At 41.3% G+C, this 23033-nt stretch overlaps 1 protein-coding gene across 6 annotated transcripts in view; it reads right to left on the bottom strand.

The window, feature by feature from the left end:
- Positions 1-23033, bottom strand: part of LOC108266386 (receptor tyrosine-protein kinase erbB-4) — a 338116-nt gene that overhangs the window by 59222 nt on the left and 255861 nt on the right. For all 6 annotated transcript variants that reach the window (XM_017469591.3, XM_017469592.3, XM_053680749.1 and 3 more), the window contains 6 exons: positions 21634-21766; positions 18736-18829; positions 13981-14135; positions 10295-10339; positions 8224-8356; positions 383-505 (listed from right to left, as the gene is read on the bottom strand). In XM_017469591.3, coding sequence (XP_017325080.1) covers positions 383-505; positions 8224-8356; positions 10295-10339; positions 13981-14135; positions 18736-18829; positions 21634-21766 — 683 coding nt within the window. The remainder of the gene's footprint in view (positions 1-382; positions 506-8223; positions 8357-10294; positions 10340-13980; positions 14136-18735; positions 18830-21633; positions 21767-23033) is intronic.

Raw genomic sequence — 23033 nt, 5'->3', positions numbered from 1 at the left:
CTCTCAAAAGAAAAATAGTTACCAAAACATACTTGGAGTTGGATTACTTATACTTATTATTATTATTTATCCTTGGACTATATTATTTACTGATTATTAAATATTATCTGTCTGAAGGCCAAAAATGTTGATGTTGCATTTCGAATAGATTTTTTACTGTTATAATAAAATTTGTTACAAACATCTTCAGAGTGCATGCGTGTTTAAAGTGACAGATTGTACAGTACAGTCACTAGCACTAACTATAGCTAATGGTTTTCAACCATGTCACATATTTTACCAAAGACCATTCAAGTCTATATTCACTTTGGGGTTCTCTCAGATCTATTTGGTAAATAGCCTGTGCCAATACTAATCTATCATACAAGTCAGTAATAATCACCTTATAGACGGTACCGAAGGCTCCTGCACCAAGAATCTTCACCCTCTTCAGCTCCGTCTCCTTGAGTATCCTGAGCTGGGCCTGATTGGGTGCCGCACCACTCGGGGTCAGAGGCTCCACCAGCTGAAAATCAAACCACCAGAAAAAAAAAAAAAAAAATCAAATTTAGTTTTATATAACATATTCTCACCTCTGTTACTCAAACCTACATCCGCTATTTGGACGTAGTCCATTGCTGAAAAAAATTCCACAAATGTGTCTGTTAAACCAGATGACATTGTGAATCAGAAGACGAAGCACTGTCTAAAAAAAAAAAAAAAAAAAAAAAGTGAAATTAACCGTGGGGTGCAGAGATTACACATTCAAGTAATTAATTAGGTCTTTCTTCACCATGGTGCGACGAGAATTAAATTGGGAAGAATGACAAAAGCCTGAGGGGATCAAAGAGGAGCTGAAATATGAAAATGAGACAGAGATAAGGGTGGAGCAGAATGAGAAGTTTCAGGAACAGAGCGGAAAAAAAAAAAAATGGAGATAAAGATAAACCTGATAATATTGCAGCAAGTGCCAGATAGAGACCGAGAGAAAAGAAGAGAAGTGAGAAGGGATGGGAATGCAAATAGCCGTGTCATTTATTGTTCGGAAGAAGAAGAAGGGAAAAAAATTGAAAGAGGAACGACAAAGATCAAGAGGAGTGAAGAGAGTTAAAAAGGATCGAGAAGAAAAGAAAATGACGAGCGAGGAGGCGTTTCTCGGCCCTCGCCGCGTCCCTGGACTCATCACGGACGACGGATTAAAGCATGAGCGCAGTTTTTCAATGACAAAAGATGAAGATGGAGGAAAAACAAAGAAGGCACACGTAAGCGTAGGACTACAAGGAGCTGTCCACTAAAGCCGGTGCTGAAATAGTTGAACACGATGTGTTTATTAACTGCTCTTCGAGAATCATAGTCAATAAATAAATACGGCGCAGTAATAAAATGAAACGGGTGACGCCTAACGTCTACGTCTCTTTGAAATGCTGCATCGCAAGGCGGACGAAAGCGCTATTCGCCATCTTCACATACGTGAGCTCACGGGCGCCCACGATTGGCTAGTGTCACTGTGATTGACACGGGGGTAAGAGTATGCCCCACCCACGGTCGGTGTATTAAGGCTGGAGTTTCCTGACCTCAACCCCACCCATTGAACACCTTTGGGATGAACTGGGCCTTCTCGCCCAGCGTCGTCGTCTGACCTCACTAATGCTCTTGTAGCCGAATGAACACGAATCCCAACAGCCACGCTCTCAAACTCTACTGGAAAGCCTTTTTCCCCCAGAAGAGTGGAGCTTATTATAACAGCACAGGAGGACTACATCATCCTGGAATGGACATGGACGTTCTCGCTGTGGTTGCTGGGACTACGGTTGCTGCGATGTCCTTGGGACTGCAATTACCACGTACAGTTCTACACTCAGGTCTTCTTTAGTGAACAGTGGACTAGTTCAACAAACAGACTTCTTATAAAACCATAATGAACTTTCTTTTACTTTCACACTATCCGTCGTGACCCAGATGAGGACGGGTTCCCTTCTGAGTCTGGTTCCTCTCAAGGTTTCTTCCTCATATCATCACAGGGAGTTTTTCCTCACCACCGTCTCCACCGGCTCGCTCAACAGGGATAAATTCACACACTTTAAATCTCCATCCTGTGTTTATATGTCTCTGTAAAGCTGCTTTGAGACAACGTCCATCGTAAAAAGCGCCATACAAATCAAATTGAATTGGAATGTGATGTTCGACAAGAACATATGGTTGTGATGGTCAGGTGTCCACATACTTTTAACCATATAGTGTATGTAAAAGCCGCTGTAAATACTGAAATTGTCCAGGAAGTGTACATGTACCCGTTCTTTAATAGACGGAAAGGGGGGGTGGGGGGGGGGGCAGCAGGTGATAATACAGATTTTTTATTTTTTAATTTGACAGTAATTAATGTAATTCTTCTTTAGTTTTAAATGTTGTAGTTAATTGTCTCATTGATTTATCGCTTTTATTTTGTTATGATTTTTTTTTTACTGCTGTAAAGTCTAAAACGCTCTCTGCTTTCTACATGCTGACGGCAGCTCGCTCTCGTTGCTCTGATTATTTTATTTTTTGTTTGATTTGATTTGCATAAAGAGCAGTGAACGGATTCATCCAGCTTCAGGCAACATAGCTGCAAGAGCAACGTGGGGTCAAAGCCCACAGGTGCTACACACACAGACACACACACACACACAAACTGACTTCTGACCCATCCTCCTACGTACACACACTTCTCCGAGTGCATGCTATTAGACTGTAATTAAAGAGAGAGGGAAAATAAGTGTAAACAAGTGTGTGCGCACTCTCTCTCTCTCTCTCTCTCTCTCTCTCTCTCTCTCTCTCACACACACATACACACACACACAAACCACAGTACAGATCAAACACTGTGATGTTGCATGTGTTATTGAGTAGTGAGTAGAGGTCATGGGGTCAAGCAGGATCCGAGGCCAAAAGGAGCAGCTGGTCAGTACAGGCCATTTTACCACGAAACTGCATTAATGTCTTCTACACACAGGACATCTCTTCTGTGTGTGTGTGTGTGTGTGTGTGTGTGTGTGAGGGGGGAGGGGGGGAACGTGTGTCTCTGTGATGTTCATAATGCATTTCTACTGAGCTTCTAGAAACTTCCGAGACACTAAAGGGCTTGAGAGATTTCCAGAAGCTGTTGTTCCTCTTTCCCTTCATTCCTTCCTTCCTTCCTTTCATTCCTTCCTTCCTTCCTTTCATTCCTTCCTTCCTTCCTTTCATTCCTTCCTTCCTTCCTTTCATTCCTTCCTTCCTTCCTTCCTTTCATTCCTTCCTTCCTTCCTTTCATTCCTTCCTTTCTTTCTTTCTTTCTGTCTTTCTTTCTTTCATTCTTTCAACATGACAGTACACAGCTAAAGGAGACCTCTCTTGCTCTTTATTTTGCCTCTCTCACTTTCTGCTGGGTTCCGACATTGCTCCTTTCTTCTTTCCTTCCTTCCTTTGTTCCCTTCTTTCTGTCTGTCTTTCTTTCTGAAAATGCACAGTTAAAGGAGACCTGTTCTTCTCTCTTGCTCTTTATCTGGTCCTTCTCAATCTCATTCTTTGTTGGGTTCTGATATCCCTTTCACCCTTCTTTTTCTTTCTTTCTTTCCTTCTTTCTTTCTTTCTTTCCCGCCTTCCTTCCTTATTCCCTTCCTTCTTTCTCTATCATTCCTTCCTTTCTTCTTCCCTTATTTCATTCTTTCTTTCTTTCTTTCTTTCTTTCTTTCCTTCCTTCCTTCTTCCCTTATTTCATTATTTCCTTCTTTCTTTCCTTCCCTCCTTCCTTCTTTCTTTCTCTTTCCTTCTTTTTCTTTCTTTCCTTCCCTCTTCCCTTATTTCATTATTTCGTTCCTTCTTTCTTTCCCTCCTTTCTTTCTTCTTTCCCTCCTTCTCTCTTTCCTAATTTCCTGCTCTTTCTTTCTTTCCTTCCTTCCTTTCTAATTCCCTTCTTTCTTTCCGTCCTTCTTTTTCTTTCTTTCCTTCCTTTCTTCTTCCCTTATTTCATTATTTCCTTCTTTCTTTCTTTCTCTTTCCTTCCTTCTTTCTTTCTTTCCTTCCTTTCTAATTCCCTTCTTTCTTTCCTTCCTTCCTTCTTTCTTTCTTTCTCTTTCCTTATTTCCTTCCTTCTTCCTTTCTTCAATTCTTTCTCTCTCTCTCTCTCTTTCTCTATCGTCTCCCTTCCTTCCTTCGCAGTGTTGTCCGTTGTTCACAACGCATTTCCACTGAGCTTCTGGAAACTTCTAAGCCACTAGATTCCTGATTGCGTCCTTTTTGCATATCCGGTGTTTTTAAGCTCTTCCCCTGCTTTTCTGCGTAAAGTTGATCGTTCTGATCTCCACTCTGCTCCAATACTAATTATAACCGAGAGGGATTTGATCCCACAACCTCCCAAACAGCAGCACGAAGCCATAATCACCGAGCCACCGCTGTTCCGTCACTTTTACCGAACCTCTTTTCACTCGTCGTCCCTGATTCTTCGTTACACACAGCAGCGCTGCAAACAGCATTTCCTGGTGTACGCTTTTAAATAAAGCGTTAACTGAAACGAACACGTCCTAGCAGCAATTTCATCTTCTGCTGAAAACGTGGAAGTAAACGAGGACGTTGTCGAGCTCTCAGTGCCGTGCTGTCTATCACTAATCAGAAGACAGATGGTACCAGCAGTGACCGCTGTGGCTGCGGCACAAGCTTGAACATGCTGCATTAAATGACTTTTTCCGTGATGCTTCAAACACACGTTCTAGCACAGGAACGGAAAAATACAACCGCAGCTCAAAGTACACTGCGCGGCCAAAAGTATGCGGACACCTGAGCACCACACCCATATGTGGATCTTCCCCAAACTGTTCCACAGAGTTGGAGGCGCATAATTGTGTCGAAGGTCTCTGTGCGCGCTGTAGCGTTATAATTTCCCTGCACTGGAACGAAGAGGCACAGGCCTGTTCCAGCATGGCAATCATCAACAAGCACAATGAGTGTGATGTCAGGGGTGTACATACTTATAAACCCCGCCTTACACACCATAAAATTCCTCTAAGACACATCCTCCAGTGGCCTATTGTTAAATAGTCCTCAATAAGTACTTTATTATTAATAATATTCACAATAATAAACCATTCTTTCATGACGTGCTGTAGTCTGTTAACTGTGCAGTTTTCTTTCTATCCTTTCTTCTTTCATTCCTCCCTACCTTCCTTCCTTCCTTCCCCTAATTCCTTCCTAATATTTTCTCTTCCTGCCTCTTTGCTACGCCGTCCTTCTTTTCTCTCATCTTTCCTCCTGCTCTCCTTCCCGTCCTTCCTATACTTCCTTCTATCTTTACTTCCTACTTCCCTCCTTCCATCATTCATTCCACCCTCCCATCTTTCTTTTTCTTTCCTTCCTTCCCCTTGTCCTCTCTTTTTCTCACTATCCATTAATATTCTTCTTTCTATTTGCTATTCCTTCCAACTTTCCTTCCTTCCTTCCTTCCTTCCTTCTATCTTTACTTGCTATTTCTCGCCCTCCCTTCTTGTCCTTCTACCCTTCCTTCTTTCCATCCTTCCTTCTGTCCTTTCATTCTACTTTTTCTTTCTTTCTTTGTTTCTAATATTTTCTCTTTCTGCCTCTTTGCTATGCCTTCCTTCTTTTCTCTCATGCTTCCTCCTGCTCTCCATCCCTCCCTTCCGACCCCTCTTTCCATCATTCATTCCGTCTTCCCATCTTTCTTTCCTTCCTTCCTTTCTTCCTACATTCCTTCCTTCACCCTGTCCTCTATTTTTCTCACTATCCATTAATATTCTGCTCTTTACCATTCCTTCCTTCCTTTCCTTCCTTCTATCTTTACTTACTATATCTCTCCCTCCCTTCCTATGTCCTTCTACTCTTCCTTCCTTTTCTCCTTTCATTCTACTTTCTTTCTTTCCTTCCCCTAGTCCTCTCAATATTGTTTATTGTTATCCTGTCTCTCTCTCTCTCTCTCTCTCTCTCTCTCTCTCTCTCTCTCTCTCTCTTCCTTCCTTTCCTTCATTCTATCCGTACTTTAAAAGACGGAGAGAGGTGGAGCCATGTGAGCTGTCTTTATATGGAGTTTAAGGTTTTACAAGCATCCCTGAGCTCCATCTCACTTTGTCTGTCCTCCCTTTGTATTTCTCTGTTTCTCGCGTAGCCTGAGGGTGATGAAGAACTTCCTTGGCATGTCAGAACCCAGCAGACACAGAATGAAAGAGACGAGATAAACAGTGGAAAAAGAAGACAGTGCGGCCTGAGGGTCTCCTTTAGTTCCTCCAGCTGGGTGTGTTCCTGTTGCTCGAGCCCTTTCTTTGCCCTCTGATCTCATGCAGAGTTCTTTTAATGAATCCTTTGCTGTTGTAATTAGCAGGAGAATTGGGGGCTGAGCAGGAAGTTATTGAGGGATTTACAATAGAAGCGCCAAGGAAAAAGATGGCGAGTAAGAAAGACAAAGATATCTGTGGAAACCCACTTCGGGAATTAAATAAATAATAACCCTGTATCCTAAGTCAAAATTCTGAGAAAACAAGTCATAATTTTAGGATTCTCTCACGTAATTATGAGATAAAAAGTCATCATTTCAAGATACTAAGTAATCATGTTGCAATATTGTCGGTACTGCTGGAAGGTGTGCATGTACGCAGGCGGAACTACTTTTTTGTGGTTCGCAATTATGACTTATAATCGTAGAATTATGACTTATCTCATAATTATAACTTTATATCTCAAAACAATGACCTATCATAGTATCTCGATTATGGCTTAGTATCTCATAATTGATTCAATATCTTATCATTGATGTAGTATCTCAAAATTATGACTTGGTGTCTCAATTATGGCGTAGTATCTCATAATTCTGACTTTGTATATTAACACAACTTGTTATAATTATGGTATGATACCTTAGTTTCCCCAAATTATGAGATAGTGTCTCAAAATAGCCACTTGGCATAATTATAACTTAGTATCTTACAATTATGAGATAGTATCTCAAAATTAGTGTGGTATATCATGATTGTGACATCAAAACCTTGACTTGTTATAATCATAATTATGACTAAATACCTGAAATACAATTTAGTATCTCAAAATTATGATGATATAATTATCACTTCTAACAATTAAGACACATTATGCCATAATTATAGCATACTATCTCATCATTACGACTTGGTATCTCAATTATGGCTTAGTGTCTCATTATTGACTTAATATCTCATAACTGATTTAGCATCTTGAAATTATGAGATAGTAGCTCAAAATTCTGACTTGTAACCCATAATTATGACTTTGTATCTTAAAAGTATGACTTGTTATTTGATAATTATGATATGATACTTAGTTTCCCAAACTTATGAGATAGTATCTCAAAAATATTGACTCAGCATCTCATAAGTATTACATAGTATCTCAAAGGTATTACGTAGTATCTCATAATTGACTTAATATCTTATAACTGATTTAGTATCTTGAAATTATGAGATAGGTCAAGATTATATATCTCAATTATGGCTTAGTATCTCATATTTGACAGCGTCTCACTATGACTTAGTATTTCAAAATTATGACTTGGTATCTCATAATTATGTCTTATTAGCTTGAAATTATGACTTTGTATCATACCATAATCTCGTAATTAGCACGGTATATCACAATTATGACACAGCGTCTCAAAATGATGATTTGGTACCTCCTAATCATGACTTTCTATCTCAAAACCATGACTTGTTATAATCATAATTGTGACTTAATACCCGAAAACTGATTTAGTTTTCAAAATTATGACTGGATATAATCATTATGACTTCTCATAATTAAGACATATTATGCCAGAATTATAACATACCAAGTCATAATGATAAGAGATACTATCTCAATTATTACTTAGTATCTCATAATTGACTTAAAATCTCATAACTGCTTTAGTATCTTGAAATGATGAGATAGTAGCTCAAAATTCTGACTTGTAACCCATAATTACGTCTTTGTATCTTTAAACTATCCCTTTTTATTTCATAATTATGGTATGATACGTAGTTTCCCAAACTTATGAGATAGTATCTCAAAGATATTGACTCAGCATCTCATAATTATAACACAGTATCTCAAAAGTATGACTTTGAAAGTATTCTAAAGTATTACTTAGTATCTCGTAAATATAAGTCAATACACACCAGTGGCTGAAAGGGGCTTCCATGGAAACCAGAAATGGGATCGCAAGTAAGAAAATGGGAGATGGCAAGAGAAAGCAAAAGCGATCCACCGTCTTACCTCCGTCTCCAGGAAGCGCCTGAGTGCTCTTTTCTTTTTGATGCTTTTCCTTCTCACCGACACGGCCACGCCCAGGGCCACGATGACCACCACGAACAAGCCACCGATCACCCCTGCCACAATCAGCGGAGTCCTAACAGACAGGGAGATGTAAGAATAGAAACAGCTTATAAAAACACTAGACACAATACAAAGCATAGGAATATTTTAACAGCTTAAAGTGATGAGTTATGTCACAACACTTGTCACAGCATTTCTTGATGTCCACACTGACATTTCAAGAGTAATTACACTGCGACGTTAGTGCTGCAAAGTAATTTCTTAGCAACTTACAACCGAATCTGAGGGAAATGTTAATGCCCTATACATTCTTGCCTTGTTCTTCTCTCATGTAGACATGCTTTCTTTCTTTGAAAGCGATTCTCTTGGAAAGAGTCAGCAATGTGAACCGGTGAGTCGGTATCGTGTAGCGAAGGATGACGCCATGATGCACCAGACAAACAAACAAACAAAACCCACTTCAAACGTTCTTATTTATAGTGAATACGAATCACCTTTTAGTTGAGTTTTTGTCTTACAAAGTGTTCATTGGGCATTTAAACCACCGTGTGGTATTGTCTAGCTTCTTATATATCTTGAAAGACATTTTAACAGAAAATAAATAAATAAATAAATAAATAAATAAATAAATAAATAAATACACAGAACATCTGAACATCCAGGTCTGCTTGCTACTCTCCAACCTTATGCTTACTCTGTTTAAGAAAGAGCCTGATTTAACTGAATAATAATTAAATAAATAAAAAGGCTTAGTAAAAGAGGACAATCTGTACAGAACAGAAATAACAGGGAAACACACACACACACACACACACACACACACACAAACTATTATACGCTTTAGCCCCTCCTACATACACACGTGTGTGTGTGTGATAAACAAGGGCATGGATTTTTATAAATTACGCCTTCGCCATGTAAGCAAATAGAAGCGAACAAAGAGAGAGAACATGGAAGCGTGGGAGATGTAGTTTATGGGCAACAGTTTTGTGTGTGTGTGTGTGTGTGGCTCTGAATAGAAGAAAGACACATCCCATTCACACACTGCTCGATTATCTACTTGCCGAGATCAGACTCTGTCTGGTTAATTCAGTATTGATCGGACGCACCAGGCTCCCATCCTTCACATGCCTACACACGTCGAAGACACACATCACTAGTACATGTGATCACTCTACGCGTGGGCACGTAGCATTTTACTCGGCTACGTTAACTTTAGCAACTTTTTGAGTAAAGGTAGGTGTAATGAGCATGACTGTTCATCCGTAAGCTCTGTTCCGAGTGCGTCTCTGGGATTTTCGTCTGGGTTTAAAAAAAAACAAACATTTTTTATGGACTGTGCAAGCGTTGCTGTAAAGATCACACCGTATTTAACCTTCGAGAAATTGATCAGTGGACATGACCTCAGGTAACTTCAGCGCATCCTGTCTGAATTGATATGTTGGAGAAGATTTCGATGATACAGAAGGGTTTCGAGGGTTAAGTTATTGAGTTTCTAGCACAGCCTACTCATATACTGATAGGAAGAGTTATAATAAAAGGTCAAAACGACGAGTTTGCATTCAAATGAGACCTGTGTAGTACACATGACATTATTAGCATGATGACCATACATCAATTCCGGGGGTTTATCAGCATTGCGAAGTCAGAGATTCTGAGATTGTGTGTGTGTGATACCACAGTATATCTGGAACTGCAAATCCATTTGTGCCTAGTAGTTAGTGTCGTTTTGTTCCTTTTGCCCCATGAGAACAAAAGAAAGTGCTATCAATTTATCAAAGGTGCGTGCACATGCACACACACACACATTTACCCTGAGCCTCACAGCGCAAGCCATTAATCACACAATGGTGGCCAATTCACTGTACAACTTTCCCTCTCAGACCAATCACCTCTCTCTCATTATGTCACTAGACCCTCTAGAAAATACAGGAATGGGAGTGTGTGTGTGTGTGGGTGTGTGTGTGTGTGTGTTAAAGTTACAGAAAAGAAAAGTCCAGCACTTTATTACCTGTCAATCATGCCAATGCAGTCCTGAAGCCTGGGCCCGGTGCACCTGAAACACAGAACAGACTCAAATAAATGAATAAACAGAAATAAAGGAGCAACTGCAGAGCTTAGCTGTTATCACCTGTCCGTCCGTCCATCCGTCCATCCATCCATCTATACACCCACTGAACATCAGACCATTATATCCATGCACCTGTCCTCCCATATACATCTTCCCAGTCATTAATTCATTCATTCCATCCATCCTCCCATTCATTCATTCCATCCAACCATTACATCCATGCACCCGTCCATCCATCCATCCATCTGACCATTACATCCAAGCACCCGTCCATCCATCCATCCATCTGACCAATATATCCATGCACCCGTCCATCCATCCATCCATCCATCTGACCATTACATCCATGCACCCACCCATCCATCCATCCATCTGACCATTACATCCAAGCACCCGTCCATCCATCCATCCATCTGACCAATATATCCATGCACCCGTCCATCCATCCATCCATCCATCTGACCATTACATCCATGCACCCACCCATCCATCCATCCATCTGACCATTACATCCAAGCACCCGTCCATCCATCCATCCATCTGACCAATATATCCATGCACCCGTCCATCCATCCATCCATCCATCTGACCATTATATCCATGCACCCGTCCATCCATCCATCCATCCATCTGACCATTACATCCATGCACCCGTCCATCCATCCATCCATCCATCCATCTGACCATTACATCCATGCACCCGTCCATCCATCCATTCATCTGACCATTATATCCATGCACCCGTCCATCCATCCATCCATCTGACCAATATATCCATGCACCCGTCCATCCATCCATCCATCCATCTGACCATTACATCCATGCACCCGTCCATCCATCCATCCATCCATCCATCCATCTGACCATTACATCCATGCACCCGTCCATCCATCCATCCATCTGACCAATATATCCATGCACCCGTCCATCCATCCATCCATCCATCCATCTGACCATTATATCCATGCACCTGTCCATCCATCCATCCATCCATCCATCTGACCATTACATCCATGCACCCATCCATCCATCCATCCATCTGACCATTATATCCATGCACCCGTCCATCCATCCATCCATCCATCCATCTGACCATTATATCCATGCACCCACCCATCCATCCATCCATCCATCTGACCATTACATCCATGCACCCACCCATCTGACCATTATATCCATGCACCTGTCCATCTATCCAAACCCTCCCATTCAGTCATTCCTTCCTTCCATCCACCCATGCTCCCATTCATTCATTCATTCATTCATCCATCCATCCGGCCAACCATTACATCTATGAACCCTCCCATCCATCCACACCCTCCCATTCATTCCATCCATTGAGCCATCCTTCTTTATAAATGGGATGGGTGGATGTATATAAAGAAATTATTAGGTAGGTAGCTTAATCAATTGAATGGTGATATATATATATATATATATATATATATATATATATATATATATATAGAGGTGATATCCATAGATGATATATATGTACACACACCTCTCGATCCATTCATCCACCCATCCTTTATCAGTTCTTTATTGTGTCCTTTTCACTTGTCCCCAAGCCCTATAAGACAGCGTATTCTGCGTAATTACAGCCACACACCCTGGTGTTAGTCTTCTGGTGAAGAACAAATTTCAGCTCTTTTGATGCTGCATTAAGCTTTGTTCCTTTAATCAGTCTTCATCTTTCTCACACACATCAGTCCTCCACCTCTCCCCAGATCAAAGGCCTCGTGCCTCATCATCCTACACACATGGCTGTAGCAGGAGAGGGAATGGGTGTATCTTTAGATTGGACGAGTGACATTGTAAGATGAGGAGAACAGAAGGAAAAGCTCCAATGTTGAGATCTTTTTTGAGATCATTTCTCAGTGTGCACTAGAGTGTGTCAGTGTGTGTGCTGTCTCTTACTTCATCAGGAGAACTTACACCATCATTTGTACAATGAACTAAAAAGATGCTGCTGCTAAATTACACTTCCAGCATGTGTTATAATGTCTGTTACTTTATTACTATTATTATTATTATTATTATTATTATTATTATTATTATTATTATGGGAGAAAACCAGGATGGGCAATGGCTTCTATTGTTTTCGTTTCATTATTATTCCACCAAGAACGTCTATGGCAGCCCACAGAACCGTATGGTACAAAGTTGTGAAATTTTGCACACAGATAGAGGACACTCTAACCTGTTACCACAGCCAGTTTGCAGTCTCTATCTCAAAAGCTGTGGCGCCACCAACAGGTCAAAATTTCACTGACGTTTATGCTTATAACTTTTGAACCGTAAGCGTTAGAAGCGTTAGGTTTCAATTTCCTGCCTGACCAGATTTTCCGCCAATTTTAATTTTCTGAAAAACCTACTTTTTTTGAACTCCTCCTAGACCTTTTGTCCGATTTTCAGCACAGCGCCAACTTGTGGTCAAAAATTATAATGCTATTTCTAAAAATGCTGATAGCTATTGACTCCTTTTGCCTACTGTCATGAGACCTGTCTTGATGGATTCCTTGGTTCATACCGAGAACAATCATACAATTGAACAGCGCCACCTAGTGTTCACAAGAAAAAAGCACATTTTGGCTTTTAACCACTCAATGTATTGTCGTAAAATCATGACCATTCTAAAACAATACTTGCTCACCTCCTCACGTCAAGCCTCTGTCAGGCTTGGCCCCACAATTGCTGCTTGCAGCTATATTTATTATTATTATTTCTTCATTTATGTACCACAGTTCACAGAAGTAGTTACCGTAATTTCCGGACTATAAGCCGCTACTTTTACGGGCTAACGAGCTTCATGCCGCCAAAACATTTAACCTCGTCACATCGGACCAATGAAATTACCGAACAGGTCACAGTGGACCAATGAAACTGTTCGAATTAAATCAAACGCACTCAGTCATTTTGCGCTTCATGCACACCCCCTCATCATGGAAAACACACGAAGAAATGCATATGATGCAGCTTTCAAGTTAAAGGCAATCGATCTGGCTGTCGAAGAAGGAAATAGCATGCGAAGAGCAACTTTTGCTCAGGTTTGCCAGTGGATCCTAACAGCGTGGAGCAGTGTCAAAAAATCTACTATCACCAACGGGTTTCGAAAGGCTGGACTGCTGCGTGATGAAGAGGACAGCACAAGCTCAAGGCTGAATTTGCCTCGAGATGTAAGTGACAAAGAGAGACTGAGGAAGTGTGTGACGAAGTGCCGGTAATTCTGAGGATGTTCAATTCCGACACTGAAGAAGGCGACTTTAGTGGTTTTAGTGCGCAGGAGGAAGATGAAGATAGCGATCAATGACTTTTCCTGGTAGGCAACTGTATTTTTATTTTTTTTAACCAGCCGTGTTACAGGCACTGTTCGGAAAAAAACATTTACGGTACGTATTTAATTAAAAGTTAAAAATAAATCTTTGTGTAACATCTTTCTGTGTAAATATCTCATGTTACAACGTGGACACCTGCGGCTTATAGACAAGTGCGGCCTATATATATATTTCTTTTTAAAGTTAGTCGGTGTGGCTTATATTCAGGTGCGCTCAATAGTCCGAAAATTACGGTAGTTATTTCTTACGTTCCTCTGTAACACACACACACTCTAACAGAGTCCATACCCCTGGGTGCAGTTGGTGTGGCAGGGACGACATTCCTTGTTGGGTTCTGCATATTTAAAAATGAAACTATTGGCTCCCTGGAGTCCATCGGGACATTTTTCCACACAGTTAGGCCCATCTTTAAAGTGAAGACACTTCACACAATGATCAGGACCCTGTGAGAGAGAGTGAGAGAGAGAGAGAGATGAAAAACAATACATTAGAATCCTCAGTGCAAACTACTGACCTTACTATATGCAGTATATATTGTTATGTATGATCTATAATATTGTTGTTGCTATATATGTATATATATTTATTCTACCTCAATATCCGATGCCTTAGAAATATTGTATTTCATGCACTCCAGTCATGCCAATAAAGCTACGTTGAATTGAATTGGAATAAATTGACCGAGAGACCATGAGCAGGAGAAAGGGGGGTCGAGAAAGAGAGAGAGAGAGTGAGAGCAAGGAAGAGACGGAGAGAAATAAAAGAGCAAAGAAGAGCCATAAAGCACCAGCAACCAGGCCACGGATAATAACCATCGCTCACTGCCCACACAATGACCATAACAATGAGGCGGCCGGGATTTATAGCAGTAATATAGGCAGCAGAGGAAGCGGAGTGGAGCCTCTCAGTTGATATCTGCCTGGCTATCAATACGAGTGCCAGTGCCACCGTCACACTGCTTCATCAATTCACACACACGGCAAGCACTTCAGTACGGCCCGAGAAGGCGCAGTGACATGCACTAAAAGTGCTTCTTTGTAGAGAGATAGCACATCAGATAATTCAGTTCCCTGTAGAAGTGGGTCACAATGCTTTCAAAGAACAGCATTTTTCCAAGACATGTTTGGTGTCTGATTGTATCCGGCGAACATTACACCTCCATGCCAGCAGAGGTCACCCTCTCCTGAATGCTAAGAACTCTTCCACACTCATTTCCTCTTCACTTCCTGGTCTAATGTACATAGGTGCATGTTTCACAAACACACTTTGCGAAGTCTTGCCAACTGCCTAGTTTATTTAAGGTCTCAGCCTTCTCATTTCTCTGACCGCTCTCTCTATATTTTGACTCATAAAAGTGCCCAGTGAAGCATTTTTGTTTTATTCGACTTTGTGCTCTAATTCGCTTTCATCGATGTAGACATGTTGAGAATCTCCATGTTGCCTGCAACAAGCAGGCTAGTGAGCTTTTTAAAGGGAGTTTGTTCACTATATGTAGAGTTCTTTGTTTACTTTTTGCCTGTTTTTAATCACAAATTTAGACATTTATCAAAGCGTGCTTAGAACAATGAGACTCCTGAGTCCTGTCCATTATACTGATGTTCGCCTCATTGGAGCTGTGAAGCTAACGTAGCTAAGAAAGTTTATATCTACTGAAACGGATGCATTCCTCACGTTGTGGTTCCCATGGTGACAATGGCACCACGTGCTTATGTTTTCGTCTCTGATTTGGTCCCGTCTCCTCCCACTTCCTATTACTGGTTTCCTCGTCGATCTGCTTTGTATTATCCCCTGAATGCTTTGACTATGCCCACCCTGCTGCTTCTTTGTTACACTGCGTAGTCCTTTAATGCTTTTTTATGTCGTCAAGTCCAAGCTTCGTTTAACGACTGGTTGATTCTTGGTTTCACAGTGCTTTTGAATTGTGCCTGTCTTGTTGTTGTTGTTGTTTTTTCTCGTCTACGATCATGGATTGTCTTTGTTTAGCTCAGTCTGCCTGTGCTTGGACCCACGCGGTGTTCGCATGCTTCAAACGAAACACAAAGCAAGTTTACGCAATTCAGTCCTGCCTCATCTCAACGCACGTCCCAGCGACAAGTTTAGCATTATCGCATGCTCGCCTCAATCTGCGTTAGAGTCTCTCAATCAGACCAGGTGATTTCCGACACTGTATGACACACTTATCTATAAATATGGAGAAAAGAATGTCAGAGAGCTAAGGGTAGTATCCTAAAGCCAGCATGAGAATCAAAAGCGGGTTTGACGTTGGAATTAAATGTTAGAAAACATTCAGATAAAAACATACTTCCATTATTATCTGTATATATTTAATGTATTCATCAGTGCTGTTTTACGTTAAGGTAAAAGTGTTAATAACGTTGAGAATGTTAATGCATTAATGCTGAAGTCCATGGTTTTGTTAATGTTAAATGATGCTGTAAATAATGTCAGTTAAGGGAACCACGATGTTACCTATTTATTTATTTATTTATTTATTTATTTTATTTACAGACTTTTCTAGCAAGCATTACTACATTACTTTTTGGGGCCAAGCACGCAGATTTACAGACGCGCTACAATTGTTGCCTAAGCAATCACAGCAAAAGCAGAGCCATCATTTTTGAGCAGTAAGTGTTGCTGTCACCAAAATGTGTTGCATAACCTCAGGTCAGGGTACTGAGGATGTACCTATCATGATTTGTTTCAGTGCGCAAAGTCGTTGCTGAGACACAGCCTCACTTCATGCTTGCTGGCGTCGCTGTCAGATTCGTTGGCCCATTTCGGGCAAACCGTTTCGAGTGTTAAAAATTCTTTTGATAACTTTTATGAGGATTACTCAGAATATGATGTGTGCCAAATTTAGTGACGATTGGACGAAATTTGTACGAGGAGCATAAAAAAAATAAATAAATAAAAACAGTTTTTGACAAAATCCAAGATGGCGGAAAATCGAATTCGACGGAAATCGACGTCGTAGGGTGCGTGGAGCTCATCTGGACTCAGGGAATCCATGGATGGCATTTAAATTTTGGACACATGGTTCAAAATATATGAGCATAAACCTGCTTCCAAATTGGGCCAAAATGTGACCCGATGGTGGTGCTAGAACGGTGCAGCCCAGATTTAATCAGAATATTCCTTAGACCCTCCTCAATCAGTGTGCCAAATTTCATAACGTTTTACCAGATGCTTCTATCGGCTGCCATAGACCTCCTAGCCAGACGAAGAAGTAGTAGCAATATAACAATAGGGTGCCTATGCACCTTTGGTGCTTGGCCCCCTAATAATACTCTATATTTGTACTTTATCTGTTGTAATCATTTTATTGCCATGTTGTTATTTTTTGTGTGTTTTATTGGTGCTCTTCATCTCAGTTATTATAGGAATAGCCAGTAAGGTGATTGAACAATATTCAACAGATAAAACAAGTGCGTAAACAGCTTGTTTGTGTTTACCACGCATTTTAGTTCTGAATTAAAGAGCACGTGCGTGTATGAATCTGCTTGTGACGTGACTCGCTGACTGTGAGAGACCCTTCATTTAAGTGTAAGGGGTTCGATATTCACAATGCATTTGGACCGAACAGAGCGATGGGATTTTTTTATTTAATTTTATTTTTTTTTACACACACACGGCTCAGCTGTAAAGCTCTTCCGAGGCTAGTTCAGCTAGCAGAGATCATCAATCTCATCTTTAATACAGCTGTTGCTCAGGTCACCTGCCCAACCTCTCCTCTCCTCTCCTCTCGCAGATAAACCTCTATAAATGTTACCATCCATCTCAAAACAGGTTTAATTGCTTCTGCAAATGTCCAGGTTCAAAACAAAGGACACTCTATAAAGTCTCGGATCGATGTGTGTGTGTGTCATCTGGAAAGCTTCTATGAATGACTGAACTGTATCATATCCACAGGGCTTTGGAGCACTGGAAAGAAAAGTCATGTGTAAACAACACACGCGCAGAAATATTTAGACATGGCAACCGAAATGAGAGGCTTATGACAATATTTCAATAATAATTTTTTTTTCTTCTTTTTTTAAAGTATTATTTCCAGCACTACACATGAATAAATAATGATTTACTTCGTAAGGACGCCCCTTCAGGCTGTGCTGTTCTAAAGGCACTACAAACATTACACAAAAATAAATAAATAAATAAATAAATAAGTACGTCCTGAAACATTTATGCGACTTCTGCAACGAAGCGACGTGTATGGATTCCCTCTTGAAGCAGACACGATTTAGGAGCGAGCGTCTTGTACGCCGTTGCAACTTATTGTCCTGTAAAACCCTGTGATCCGTCTTCCCGTCACGTCGCCGCATGGCACACACACGCGCACACACACACACACACACACCGGCTGAATCAGCCAATTCGATGAGAAGCCGAATCAATCCCGCAGCAACAAATGTACGTTTACATTTCATCCTGGGATTCGATTAATCTCAGAGGAGAGCGAGACTCCCGGAGAATGGGGGGGAGTGGGGAGTGGGGGTGTGATGTAGAATGAACACTGCCCTGGAGTGCTTAATAATGAAATCACACTTTCTTCTGCTATGACTCGTCCCATACGGATATCCTAGGGTTAGAGAGCTCTACACTTCTTAAAAACTGTCTGTACCTCGGAAAGACTCGCCATGCCGCGTGCTCAGGGCAGGACTCGCAATATGATCGCACCAACACGTCCACATTGAGGATTTCTCAAGGATTCGTCATCATGTCGTCTCAAGTTACCTCACCACCGTCACCTCTGGATTGCTCATTAAGGATCTAAATCTACATCTGGATGTCTGTAAACGTTTACATTTATGGCATTTTGAGGATGCCCTTATCCAGAGAGACGTACAAAAGCAGATCCATTAAATAAAGCGGCTTGGGGACATGAAGCGCTTTCAGTCGTGTTTGTGTTTTGGTGTGGACGGAGATATTTTTAAAACACTGTTCGACTGGATGGGAATTTAAAAAAAAAAAAAATATTTTTTTAAAGGACGGGTAAAAACTACTTAGTACATACTTACTTATGACATGCATAGACACTCAACTCACCGGCCCAGTGCAGGTCAGACCGTCATCTTCAGCTCTCTCACACTGAGCGTCACACTCCAAACACATGGAGCCATTGGCAAACTCTCGCACCTCCCTGAGAGAGAGAGAGAGAGAGAGAGATTCATTCATATTTCTTTCAGAGTAATATGTTTGACAAAGTGCACATTTACTATCAGTGTGTATACAGGAGTGTGTCACACCCTCACACACGCTTCACTTAAACAGCAATAAAGACGACGTTCTTCATCTCGGCTCTCATCTAGAATCCATCTATTATTGACGTGCTGTCGCGCATAGCACTTTAATACACGGTAAAAGATAAATATCCGTTTTTGTGTTGCTGAGTTATGTACTGTACGTCTAAATCTCAGAGAGACATTTGCACGACTGACGGGCGAGTCTGTGGGTCCACGTGGGGGCGGAGTTTAGGTTTTAATTTACCATCCGATCACAATTACAACAGGGTAATGAATGTTACCATAAAATCAGACGATATAACGGGCTTTAGGCTATCTGACACTAGCTAATTACAGCTAGCTAATATCTAGATTACCTCTTTAGCTGGACAAATAGTTATCACTGAGCTGCGTACCAGGAAATATAGTTCAAATCTGTATTGTAGGTACGAAATAAATAAAACTAGAGATACTGCTACTGGAGTAACAGAAACTGAACTTGAAGTTAAAGGGGTCATATGGTGCTTTTTAATGTTTTCCTTTTTCTTTTTTAAAGTGTAATTTAAAGTGTGATCTGCAAACTTATAAGGGGATTTATTCTTTCTAACAGAGAACACTTCTCCAGACCTGCCTAAAAAAGCAAACGTCTGCGCCACTATTTGAAATATTAAAGTAATGCTGCCCAAAGGCAGGCGTAAAGAATGAAGGCGTGGCTTCGGTGAATTGTGCCGGCGCCGTGTCGTGGAGACTCGACAGTTGTGCGCAGCGCATTTTACAGAGGACAGCTTCCTGAACCTGGGAGAGTACGACGCAGGCTATACACGAAGGCTGAAAAATGGGACGACGTTATTAACTATGTTGCTTAGAATCGCTTTAGAAGCTGAAGCTCGGCATTATGCTAAGGGGTGTTACATTTCCGACACACGCTTTAATATTTTTTTTTTTTGAGGTTTTTGGCCAATCACAACACAGGTGGTCAGCTGGCCAATCAGAGCACTCTGGGCTTTTCGGAAGGCGGAGCTTTGGAGAAACCAGAGCTCAATCGGAGCGTTTCAGGCAGCTCCTAACCCTGGGAGGTACTACAATAATTACTCCATTACACCCAATAAACAAAATAATGAACTTTAAAAACAAACAAAACATTTAAAAAAGAATCATATGACCCCTTTTAAATAAACCTCACCATATCAACGGTTACAGTAAGTACGTTTTATTTTTTTAATGAAACGTTTATGTGGACCATCTGTCATAAGTCGCTGTGAATGAACTGTTACTATGGCAACAACAATGTATAAAAGCGAGCACGTTAATGTAAACCCCATGGCCGCGTTATAAAAAGTGCTTAGCTGAAATCGTAATTATCATTTGGCGACTTGGTCATTAGTTTTCTGACGTAATAAGGTTATAAACAAACACTTCCCAGGGGGGGAGTCAACAGGAAGTGTTTCTAAAGGTGGGAAGGAGAATTTCACTCCATATGTATCGTTGTCTAGCACGGACCCGTATAATAAACCGTCTTTCTCTCTGAAATACGTTAGTGCTCCCATGGAAAAGGCTCCTATGTACCGTGAATTGGAGGAGATGAACAGCTTCAAGCAGAATCGCTGAGTCATCATCTCATCTCAAGAAAAGCTAATGGTGATGTCACATGGTCATGTTTGATTGGATGATTACATTTACTGCAAGCTTTGCCATCGAGGCCCCAGTTACACTAAGTCATTCAGTTCACTGCTAATAATGCTGACTGTTGCGCACACACACACACACACACACACACACACACACACACACACATTAGTGGGAAAGGGAAACAATACAGACATCCGCTGTTAGTCCTGATCATGGCAGGATCTTTCACAACAACTGACCATCTATCAGCCTAAAGAACGCCTAAAGAGCCCTGAGACCGAACACCCCCCGCAGAACCACAATCAGTGCTTACACACACACACAGGAATACAGCCCAATAAAGTCGACTGATGACCTGACTGGAAACTCTTATTTTAGACTCTGACTTCCATCTGATAGAGAGAGAGAGAGAGAGAAAGAAAGAAGGAGAGAAAGACAGAAAGAAAGAAAGAATACCAGATCCACAGGCTTAAGAAACTAAGCAATTAAAAGGACTATAACTACCCAGGTGACAACATCCGAGACCAACAGGGTGAAATAACAGGATGTAATTCAGCAAACTAAGGTCGTATCGAGGTGCTGAAATGTACAGCCAATTTCAGAACTATTGGCACCCTTCAAGAAAAGTCAATAATTTATTCATCTTAATAAGCACTTTATCCTGGTCAAAGCCTTCCCCAAGAACATTCTGGATGGAATGCTGATCCTTAAGGGCAATTTGACATAGCCAATCCAGCTACCAGCATGTTTTTTGGAAGTTGGGAAGAAACCAGAAAGGCACGGAAACGGGAAGAATATGCAATACCCTAGATAGACAGTAAGCCAAGCTTGGGATCAAACCCTGGTGCTGGGAGGCAGAAATAATTGCGTAAAATACTATGCAATAACTAACGAATAAGTAGGTTTTTTTTTTCTTTCTTTCTTAGTTGAATTGTCAGATTCAAGAAATTGAATAAGCCCACGGTGGTTAAAAAGCTGTAGTATGAGACGCAATGACACGATCAAACGTCAGCAGGTGTGCGTAGTGTAGAATTGTTAGCGTGTGTGTGTGTGTGCTGTGATAAGAATGAACAGATTACAGTAGAACGCTGACCCGTAGTCTAGATTGCAGGACTTCACACACACGCGCCCCCTGCTGAAAAAGCGGCACGACAGGCACTGATCTGGACCCGGACCCCAACACCCGGCGTCTGAACACAACGGGTCACACACCATGCGCTCCATAACTGGGGGAAAAAGGAAAAAAAAAGTGACACAACGTATTTCCTGTTACACATCAAAACATGACTGCTCCTGATTACCGATTACTAATAAGAGCTGGTTAACTCATCAGTTATTAAAAATCTTTTTCTTTATACCGAGTTATACCACAGTGCTCTTGAATTCTGGATTCTGATTGGTCAGAAATAAACAATTGGATTCTCAGACATTTGGACTGGTCTGTATTTTATTAATAGGAAGACTATTAGTTGAGAACGTCGATTCACTGCTGCTCCATTTCTGTTAACAGCGCTCGTCGAAACATGGCGCTGCAAGTTTCTCATTCAGAACTTGCACATCTGCTAATCCAGGGAAGTGATTTCTGATTGCACCTTCAGGTGTCAGTAGGTGTTAGACGGGAACGTAAGATCTTTTGTCATAATTTGACTGAGCTCGTTGCACACCATCTGGGTTAGCTAGTCCTGCTGTAGTCATGCATATTTTACACTCGCTGAGAGTTTGCTGATATGGCCTGCTGTATTTCAGTGAAAAATGCTGATGTGTGTGTGTGTGTGTGTGTGTGTGTGTGTGTGTGTGTGGTGGGGGGTGGGATTTGGGGGGAGACAGACAGGTCCAGACAGAGGGCCCACTGTGGAACAGAACACAGCAGCTGCGTGAAAATACTGCTGACGTTTTAGAGACACCGCACACACACACACACACACACACACACACACACACACACACACACACACACACACACACACACACACACACTATACCAAGCAAACACCTGCAGTCTTCTCAAACAATGAACCAGAGGCAATAATGGAATGAAAAAACAATGATTTGGGGGTGTATGAAGTTAACACACTGTGTAAATCTCAAACAAATGGGGGTTATTGGAGGCCTGGGGGTTGTCATGTGGAGTCCTGGGTGGTTTTGATGTGGTCTTGTAGGGATCTTGTGGTGGTCCTAGAGTAGTCTTGTTGTAGCTTTGCAGCAGTAATGAGAGGGTTGGGAGTGGATCTTGGGTTTTCCTTAGGGTGTTTTGGGGTGGTCTTGGTACAGTTTAGCACTGGTCTTAAAGGAGTTTTAGACTGGTCTTGCAGTGCTTTTGGGGTGGTCTTGAGGGGCTCTTGAGGTGGTTTTCAGGTGATTTTGATTGGTCTTGGGTTCATCTTTAAGTGGTTTTAGGGGATCTTCGGTTGGTTTCAGGCTCGTCTTGTGGTGGTTTTAGGGGATCTTGGGTTGTTCTTACGGTGTTTTGAGGTGTTCTTTGTATTGTTTTTG

This window comes from Ictalurus punctatus, chromosome 6, assembly GCF_001660625.3.
Source record: "Ictalurus punctatus breed USDA103 chromosome 6, Coco_2.0, whole genome shotgun sequence".
Classification (NCBI taxonomy): domain Eukaryota; kingdom Metazoa; phylum Chordata; class Actinopteri; order Siluriformes; family Ictaluridae; genus Ictalurus; species Ictalurus punctatus.
Note: the sequence above shows the minus strand (reverse complement) of the source record. Positions and strands in the feature narration are given on the sequence as shown.